Source organism: Cornus florida, unplaced genomic scaffold (assembly GCF_030987335.1).
Source record: "Cornus florida cultivar Cherokee Brave unplaced genomic scaffold, ASM3098733v1 CherokeeBrave_3.0.0_Hap2_Chr11, whole genome shotgun sequence".
NCBI lineage: Eukaryota > Viridiplantae > Streptophyta > Magnoliopsida > Cornales > Cornaceae > Cornus > Cornus florida.
The window spans coordinates 107,419,502-107,429,459 of record NW_026775581.1 but is presented as its reverse complement, the minus strand read 5'-3'; the positions used below and the strand labels follow the sequence as shown (position 1 = coordinate 107,429,459).

Here is a 9,958-nt window from a genome sequence, read left to right as displayed (position 1 = left end):
TATTTGTTTTTGAGAGCCTCCCAAATCTATCTTGTAGTTTTGTACTTGCAATAGATGTCGAATAATTGATCTGAAAGGTGATGCAAAATATACCCTTGATAAGAAGTGTTATCCTTTTCAAAAAATCTTATTGAAGTAGTTCTTGCAGGTTCAAGTTCAGTATCAGGAGCGCTTTCATTAAACAAAGCATATGCAACCTCAATTTGTTGTACGAAAAATTGTATTTTTTTGGACCATCTTTTGTAATGCGTTCCGTCAAAAGGCAGAACCTTAAACAAAGAGAAAAATAATGCAAAAACTAAAATAAAGTAAGGAAGAAAAAAAAAAACTTATCAGCCAAGGCGTGATGCTTAACTCATTGTCCTTAGAAGTGAACTCACCCCCATTAGGAGTACGTGGCTCACGACACGCGTCATTTGGTGCAAATGGTACTCAAGCGATCATTCTCCAGGATATAATGGCAGCCTTCAAAAACGTGCACTCAAATTGAAGACTTGAACTCGTTTCAATGAAGCCCAAAGAATAATAAGGAAATATAATTTCAGAACACCAAAATCATGTCCAGAAGGATGCTGGAATTCTGGACAGTATGAAGTTGAAAAAATTCAATGGAAATATATCTGAAGAAAGAAAGATGAGAGAGTGATCATGGAGAGAAGAATGATAGGGGTATCTCAATACCTTTCAAGCCCGGTCTATTTACAGGATACTCATGGCTTGAAGCCTTTAATGACTCTTGACTGTTACAAATATAAATGCATAAATAGACCCACCAATTATTATATTTAAATAAGCCAAATAGAGAAAACAAACCCATAATAAATATAAATTTTTAATGCATAATAAATAAATTTTTTGAAACACATTTCTAACAATATATTGTTTCCGTGTCTTTTTTTAACGTCCAAGACTCTGCTCACTACCTTGTCTCTATTTGGCCCGCCGGGTTTCATCCTACTTATTACGCCATCATCTACCCCTATTTTTTTTGTACTATTGATTCTAGGCAGCGAAAAAATTTATTTATTTTGAAGAACATTTTGACCTTGCTGTAATATCTATATTGTCATGGTTTGTTGGTTTATGCATGTTATAGTCTTGTCATGGTATTAAAGATGACAGCATCATTGTCTATTGTGATCCCAGCTTGTCGAGGTTCCTGGGAGCGGTACACTATATATGACATAGCTTATATTTGTTGGTATTAAAGATTTTATTATGACATACAATCTGTTTTGTTGTCGTTATTTTTGCCCTGTAAACTGCAGCTTCAGTCAAGTTTGTTGGGTGGTCGATTCCATACATAAAGGATAAGCATCCATCACTGTTGATTGGTTTCTTTGATTTTTTATTTTTTTTATGTACTGTACCCTGTTTCGATACTCGATTTGGCATAATGTGGGGGCAGCATTGACTCAGAAAATAGTTTCGTAAAAAGCACTTTTCATACCTTTCTTATTTTTCTTAGTGTTCTGGTTTTTTTTTTTTTTTTGCCAGGTGGTATTGTTCATCTATGGTAATTACTTTACAAAAATTAGCTAGATATGTTTGGTTTCTCTCTCTCCTCTCAACGTCCTACCACCGCCACCCCAACAACAGCCGCCACATCTTACCACCACTACCACCATAACCTCTTCATCAAAAACATCCTTTTTCAAATTGGGCTTTAATTTTGATTTTATTTTCAATTAATTCTCCCAAGAATTCTTACCCAATAGAGGGATTGGTGCCAAATTGTGACGAAAGAGATAGGAATGGTAGGATAGCGGTGGCTAGTGGTGGTGGGTTATGCTCAATGACGACATGATTGGCGATTGCAGCGGTGAACAAAGTTCTGCTCGGCGATGGCAACAGTTTCGACGTCGAACATTGCATCATCGTTCTTCTCTTCACTGGGGCGGTTAACCATCTTCGCTGCCAGTGATTTTGTAGTGGGTACCCATGACAAAGGCAAAGGAGGTCACTGGGTTGGATTTGTTGTGCGGTGTTATCGTCGAGAATGATTTGAAGCGGTGAAGTTTTCGGTGTCGGTGATGGTGTTGTTGTTATAGAGCGAGAAAGGGTGTGTGGTTGTGGCGGGGGTGTGTGGGTATGTCGGTGGTTGTGGTTGTGGTTGTATAGCGGTGGTTGTGACGGTGGTTTGCGGGTATGCCGGTGGTTGTGGTGGTGTGTGTGTGGCTGTGGTAGTTGAGAGTTTGAGAAGGGATTTGTTGGACGAGTTTGGAGGCGTGTTTGGTGTGGCGGTGGTTACGGTGGTGTGTATAGCGGAGAGGGAATTACAAAATAATATGATGGGTTATTTTTGTCAATTTATAGACCTGAGGGTAAATATGCCTTTCGAAATCTTAGGGGTCTGTAAACTTGTGTGTTGACCGCTTCTTAGTAGCGTTGACTGAAAATTGAGAGAGTGTGAGTGTAATTTACCCATTGTTTTAATAATTGGTATTCATATTTTAGAGAAAATTACACGTTCTTTGCCAGTCAATGCACACCCAATCAGGGTTGAATCATTGAACAATCCAATTCTCAGGTTCCATTTGTATAGCTGAACTTCAAAGAACTTGCCCAGAAATAATTTCTTAAGCTTATTTTTTAATTCCAATATATAATTAAAATGCACATAAACTGGTTAGAGAGGAATAGAATCATAGAGGTACAAAAAGGAGCTTTCAGACAAATTTCCTTTTTTTTTTTTTTTTTTACTGCTTTTGCTTTTTATTAATTTAAAAATAAAAAATATATATTAACAGAAAATAGACCAAATGGACCCCAACCCAAATAAGTGCAGTTTTTTTTTTTTGGGTAAGAAGATGGAATTTATAGAAAACTGAAATTGATTGGAATTAGAATTTGGACTTCAGAGGGATAAATTTGTAATTTAATCCAAAAAGAGAGGTGGCTTAGAGATTTTCCGAAAGCTCGAGACTGTGATTGTAAGTCTGTTACTGGATAAGCCCAAGAGTCAAAAACTGAAGATACAGAACATGGATGGAAGTTTTAAGTGTGTTTTCACCTTTTTTGTCCTCTCTATCTCTCTAAAAATTTTCTATCTCCAAATAATTATTTTTGGAAAAATACATCCTTAAATAATTCCCTTCTAAATAAAATTAGTACTCCGTATTATATTTTTTTATATATAATCTTTTCCTCGGTGTGTTTGGAGGTTATTGCCGGAAAAAACAAGCCAGTAGTTGTTGCGGCTTTCCGAGGAGAGAGAGAGCAATGAGATCGCACCAGAATCTGAACTAACAGAGCCTCATACATACGTATATACACATGATGTCTCCAAATCTCCTGCCGATTTCGACTCCACTTTCTTCTTCTTCTTCAGGTATACGCCAAATATTTCTTGTATTCCCCATATTACCCCTTCTCTTCCTCGTCAGTAATTCTTCGCTCGTCGATCTTTTGTTACTTCTCCCAATTTGTTTGTTCTAAAAACTGAAATGGGTATTGCTTAATTTCCTTGATTTGGGTTGTGAAAGTCAGTGAACTGTCAGCTGAAAATTGGAGTTCCCAAATACCATCTTTTCACAACAAGGGAGATGAAATCTGGTTGATTTCTTAATTTTTTGAGTTGGTTCTGGGACGGTTTTGATTTTTGGATTCTGGAAGGGTTGATAATGATGGGTCAACTAATTTTCTTCTAGTGGAGTGTTTGGCTGGTTCTGCTTGGCTATTTGCTGTCTGAGGGTTAACAAAAGTGTCTGATCTACTACTCTGATTTAGATATTACTAATGCATCTATTATGTACGGCTTTTCTTTGTTTTAAGCTTCAAATGGGATTTGAAATCTGGAGTAAGATTTATGGTTCCAAGAATCTAAAAATATGGGATTCTACCTAATATTTTTGTTTTTCTGGTTTTTGGGTTACTTCCAAATATGTTGCTATTAGAGTTTATGGTCATGTTTGTTGATTTTTGTCCATGCTCTGAAGTCGGAATATTCTGTATCTACGAATCTTAGCAGTTAGTTACCTAGTATTTCTGAAGTTTTTTTTTTTGGGTCCAAGTGGGGTTGAGTTTGGTTTCCACCCAAGATCTGGGATTATATAGACTTGGAATCTATGCCTTATAAATTACTGATTCTCAATGTAATATGATGTTTATGATCTTGATGTCTTCTCTAGAATATTTCACTCTATTTTGTTTATCTAGTTATCTTGATGATCAGCTGCTTCTGTACCGTGCTAGATATTGGTTCAAAATGTTAATTATCAATTTTTTTTTTAGTTTTATCAGTCATTTTATTGGATATCACAAACTTAGTATAAAATCAAACTTCAATTGAACTTTGGAATGGTTCTTAAGTTACAGATGTAAATGTATACTCCCTTCTCAAATTCTCATTTTTCAATTAAATCTATCTGAATTTGAAGTCGGCTTTTCTCTCTGGCGAGAAATGGAATTTATCAATTCATTAAGTATGAAGATAATTAGCAAATCCATCAATTCTTTTATATATTCAGATGGTTGGTACTTGATATGCAACTAAGTTTGAACCTTACTAAAGTTTGATGTTCTGAATTTTTTATTTGACTGAGTACATTTTTTCACTCTTTATAGGGCTTTAAGTTCCAGAACATACCGCGTGCGGAATTTATTGTGTTCTCTCTTGTGTGACACCACAGAGAAGCCTGATGGGTTCCAGATTCCCATCTCATCAGCTTAGCAATGGTCTTTATGTATCAGGCCGGCCTGAACAGCCAAAAGAAAGGACTCCAACCATGAGCTCAACAGCCGTGCCTTACACTGGTGGAGATATCAAGAGGTCGGGAGAGCTTGGGAAAATGTTCGATATCCCTGTAGATGGCTCAAAGTCGAGGAAATCTGGACCTATACCCAATGCCCCTTCGAGGACTGGATCTTTTGCAGGTTCAGCCTCGCATTCAGGACCAATCATGGCTAATGCTGCAGTTAGAGCTAGCTATTCCACATCAGGTCCTGTATCATCTGCTGGGATTCCTGGTTCAGCTTCAGTAAAGAAGTCAAATTCCGGTCCGCTGAATAAACATGGGGAACCAATAAAGAAGTCATCTGGCCCTCAATCGGGTGGAGTGACACCAATTACCCGCCAAAACTCAGGCCCTCTACCACCAGTTCTCCCTGCAACAGGTCTCATTACATCTGGTCCCATCTCTTCTGGCCCATTAAATTCCTCGGGGGCTCCACGGAAAGTTTCTGGTCCTTTGGATTCAATGGGGTCTGTGAAACTACATGGATCCTCTGTTACACACAACCAGGCTGTCACATCTCTCAACCAGGATGATGATTTTTCCTTTAAGAGGAACTTACCAAAGCCAATCTTGTGGTCAATGATTCTGCTATTTGTGATGGGGTTCATTGCTGGTGGTTTCATTCTTGGGGCAGTCCACAATGCTATTCTCCTCATTGTTGTTGTGGTTCTATTTGGCATTCTTGCTGCATTATTCACTTGGAATACTTTTTGGGGAAGAAGAGCTATCATAGGTTTTATTGCTCATTATCCGGATGCCGAGCTTAGAACAGCAAAAGATGGGCAATATGTGAAGGTTTCTGGGGTACGTACTTTTCTAATTATGAAAATGAACTAGTAGTTCTTACTTTTCATCTTGTAGTTTGTCCTCTCTTAATAATGATTTAGTTGAAAATTGCTATTAGCCTGTGCCTTTTTCCAATAATTGAGGGTCTGTCAGGGCATACTGATTATAAGACTAACTTTCGGATTTTTTAAAAAAGTAGCTACTAAGGGCTTGGTAATGCTGGGGTGTTTTTTTTTTTTTTTGAGTTGTACTTTCATTTTTGGGAAAAGCAAAAGCTGTGATTTGTTGTGCTGTCATTTCTATCAAAAGCAAAACATTTTTGGTTACGTACATCTGCTATTGCATTTTTGACAGTAGAAAAGAAAAACATGTTTGGTAAACAAAAAAATAGTAGGATCATTGACTAAAACAAAAGAGACAAGAACCCATGAACACGCATCAACAATCATAAAAATGTTGATGGTCTGTTTGGTAGCTGACAAAATTGGGAAAAGGAAAAAAAAAAGAGAGAGAGAGAGAATGAATTTGACTCTATTCCGTTGATTTTCCCAACCTTATTCAAGGTAGATACTGAGAATCCCATTTACGGAGTGTCCATTTCTTTGCAAATAATCACCAAAAATGCTAAATTTCCATGTCCTTACATTCGAATCCATCTTTTCCTGTTTCGATCGATGTAGATTTCACTCCATTTGGTAACAAATTCGAATCCCCAACTGACTATTATATCATTCTAGTGCTTCGATTATGCTTTTAATTCAATCCTTATTCGTAGTTACCATCAAATCGTGTTGGGTTTTTGCGATTATTCGAGTGTTTTGATCCGTGTTGGTGTTAGGGTTTTGGTTTTGTTTGAATTTTGGTTGTGATCGGTGACTTAAAGATCGAATAGTCCTCACCTCCTCCATTTTCTCTCTCTACCATCTCCTCCTCCTCTACCTATCTCTCGGTCACTGCACTCCAATCTCTGCAACTCTCTGATTCTGTCAATGGCAAATCCATAACAGCTAGAGAACAGCTGAGAAACAAGAGGAGAGAGAGCAAACCCACCGACAATTTGAGAGAAGTGAAGGAGAGGCTCATGAAGAAGCCCAAGAAGAGGTACCCCTATGTCCAAGGGCACAATCAGATTTTGAAGGTTTTAAATAAGGAACTCGCCAATTAGGATTCGCAATCATGCATTCTTATTTTAGGACACAATGCATACCTGGTTTGATTCATTAAAAAGATGTCTTGAAGCATGGAATTGTTTTTAGAATGTGATCATTTAAAAAAATCCCGAAGGAACGAGTATAGGATGGCTCAATTGATCAAGACCACATCAGAGAGCTTCGATTGAAAGTTTCATCGATTGGCGCATAGCCAGAGTTACTTGATCGAAGGCTTGATTGATCGACCTATGCGCGAACTAGTATGAAATCTCTTTCAAATCAGATCTAAAGCTATAGGTTTCCTATTCTAATTAAAACTAAGAAACAAGCATTCCTTTTGGACTCAAAGCAATATATAAACACCTCTAGGCTCTCATAACAAATGTACATAGATACAGAGACCTCTCTGCATTTTATTGATAGAGCATACAAAGAGATCAGATATTCTTGCTTTTATGGAGAGCATCTAGGCACATAGAGTGCACATCTTTCTTTGTTTCATCTAGCATGTTGTATTAGATGTTGAACTATGAGTGCTTATCGTCAACTTGTGGAGCTTAAATCGTCATCAAAACCGAATCACACAAACAAACAATAACTGGACATTACTAATCGTTGGAGATTAGAAGTCCTTTGGGAAGCATATTTGTGTGAGGAGTGAGTATGTCGATGGATCAGCTGCTGGAAGGATCTCGGGAGGAATTAGGTGATTCTAGGGTGAGATCTGGTAACTTAGTTGTAATCTTTTTCTGGTATAGTGGATTTTAATCTTCTTGGATTATGTCTCGTGATTTTTCTCTGTTGGGGTTTTTAATGTAAAATCACTTATTTTTGTGGAATTGCATGATTATTTATTTTTGTTCTCTATATAACAACTGATATTGCTATGTTTTAAGTATAATTGTGATAATTGAAAAATCAGTTATTTTAGTTAAAATTGAACAAAATCTATTCACTCCCCTCTAGATCTATATTACGCACTCTACATATCAGGCTATTGGGTCACTATTCTCACTTTTAGATTGACCATATAACTGCTGATGAATTCAGTTGGGTAAAACTTTAAAATAAATTTCAGCATTTTTGTGGGGTAACTCGACCCCACTCATTACCTTGTGCCTGCGACCATGGTGATGAAACATTTTGATGTCAGTATATGATGTATGTAGAGCATCTATGAGAATATCTTGCATCTTAAGTTTCTAACTATGAATCAATGAGTATTTACTAGATTGGTTGAATGTTATAACTTAATGGTACTGAATTGGTCTTATCACTCAGTACAATCAGTGTATTTTAATTTATTAATTTTACCTGCTTACATGTGCTTAATTGACATCTAGTGCAACTTTTCAGTTTGGTTGGTTATATTTTTTTGAAGGTGGTGACATGTGGAAATGTACCCCTTGAGTCATCCTTCCAAAAAATTCCTAGATGTGTCTATACATCTACAAGCTTGTACGAGTATCGAGGATGGGATTCAAAAGCTGCCAACCCTACGCATCGTCGTTTTACATGGGGGCTTAGGTCATCAGAAGTGAGTAGCTGAAATATTGGTTTAATATTTTGATTTATTGATTATCATCTCGATAAAAATTTTGTCAAATCTTTTAGTTTGTTGGCATAATTATGTATTTTGTAGTGTATAAATAATGAAGCATTCATTATGTAGTCGAAGGTTCAGGGGCTAATGTCATAAATGTAATGCCTCAGTCACAGGCGGTTGAGCATAAATAGCTATAGATGACTACCTCTTGAACGATTATCACGTTCAAGGCATCTACAACTTTGTGGTCGAGCACCTTTAGAACTTCCTGCCCGCGTGTCATCTTTTTGCCAGACTGCTGAAATTTCATCATTTTGACTAGAATTGTTTATGTTTTTTTGGCAGAGTCATGCAGTTGATTTCTACATCTCTGATTTCCAGTCTGGATTGAGAGCATTGGTTAAGACAGGATATGGCGCAAGGGTGACTCCTTATGTGGACGAATCTGTTGTTGTTGATGTCAACCCTTTGAATAAAGATTTAGCTCCAGAATTTATCAGGTGGTTGGGAGAGAGGAACCTTTCCAGTGATGACCGTGTGATGCAACTGAAAGAAGGGTAAATTCTCAATTTAATTGATTAGTAAACTTAATCTTCGTACGTGGTGCATTTCTAAGTCACCTGAAGTATTAAACCAACAATCATGCTTTCAAGGGTTTGTCATAAATCATTGTGTTGTAAATTCAAATGTTTCATGTGGTTCTAAAGGTGGGATCATGGCCCTGAAGCATTTCAAGTATGCAGTACATAGTTTATAGCACAATACCATAATTGCAGGATGGAAAGAAAAACTTTTTTCTTTTTCTTTTTTTCTTTTTGCTCTTTATTTTTTGTATCTTGTCAGAAAAGCTTTGGCTTGGTGTTATACCCATGGAGATGTTTGAAAAACCTTGTATGTTTGTGTTTTGGTAGGTACATCAAAGAAGGAAGCACGGTTAGTGTAATGGGAGTCGTCCAAAGGAATGAAAATGTGCTTATGATTGTCCCTCCATCAGAGCCATTTACCGCAGGATGCCAGTGGGCTAAATTAATCCTTCCTGCTAGCCTTGAGGGTATTGTTTTGAGATGTGAGGATGCATCAAAGATTGATGTCATACCAGTGTAATAGCATGCGTGTGCATCATCAACCCTTTTAGGAACTGTTTTTTGAAAATTACTTAGCTATCTCCTTTTCTGGATGCTGCTGCTGGTGGTAATGGCAATGATGGGTGGCAATTAATGTGTTTCATATTTACTTCTGTAAATAGTTATTAGGGTTTTTTTTTTTTAATTATTCTTATAGCTTGAAAGGTTTTGTAAGGAATGGGTTGATATTGTGCAGTGGGGATATTTACATGTGGTTTGAACAGATTATGATTGTGTAAAAAGTGGGGAAAAAAAAATGGCGATTGAGTATTGTGTTTGATTTAGAACTGAGTTTTGGGTCTTTTCAAATGCAGACTGTCACATAAGAGCATTTGACAATGTCATTATGATAGTCATCAGATTTGGATTTCATGTTCTTACACTTAGACTCAAGTTTTTGGACAAGCTCGCAATGGTCCTTGCAAAAGAGTATTTATTTAATTTCTTGTATTAAAATTTGACTTTCTACTTGAATTGATTTTAGTTTTTGAGCATGGACTATTGAATGAAGGAACTGATTTCCTGTTCTACCCACCCTTTTGGCAAACACTTTGTGAGTGATGTTGGAAAAAATATTCAATACTCCGGGTAACGGTTATGTAGTCTCTCGGCTAA

The 9,958-nt window shown here is 36.9% G+C and overlaps 1 protein-coding gene across 2 annotated transcripts; it reads left to right on the top strand.

Moving 5' to 3' along the window:
* Positions 1–2,962: 2,962 nt before the first annotated feature.
* On the top strand, positions 2,963–9,715 carry LOC132286435 (uncharacterized membrane protein At1g16860-like). Of its 2 annotated transcripts, none has more exons than XM_059788768.1 (5): positions 2,963–3,331; positions 4,567–5,540; positions 8,055–8,210; positions 8,565–8,776; positions 9,131–9,715. In XM_059788768.1, the coding sequence occupies exons 2-5, from the start codon at positions 4,641–4,643 to the stop codon at positions 9,321–9,323; spliced, it is 1,461 nt and encodes a 486-aa protein (XP_059644751.1). In that variant the 5' UTR covers positions 2,963–3,331; positions 4,567–4,640; the 3' UTR covers positions 9,324–9,715. The 2 variants fall into 2 exon arrangements, with proteins under 2 accessions (XP_059644751.1, XP_059644753.1); XM_059788770.1 differs by lacking the exon at positions 2,963–3,331 and adding an exon at positions 3,417–3,799.
* Positions 9,716–9,958: the final 243 nt, after the last annotated feature.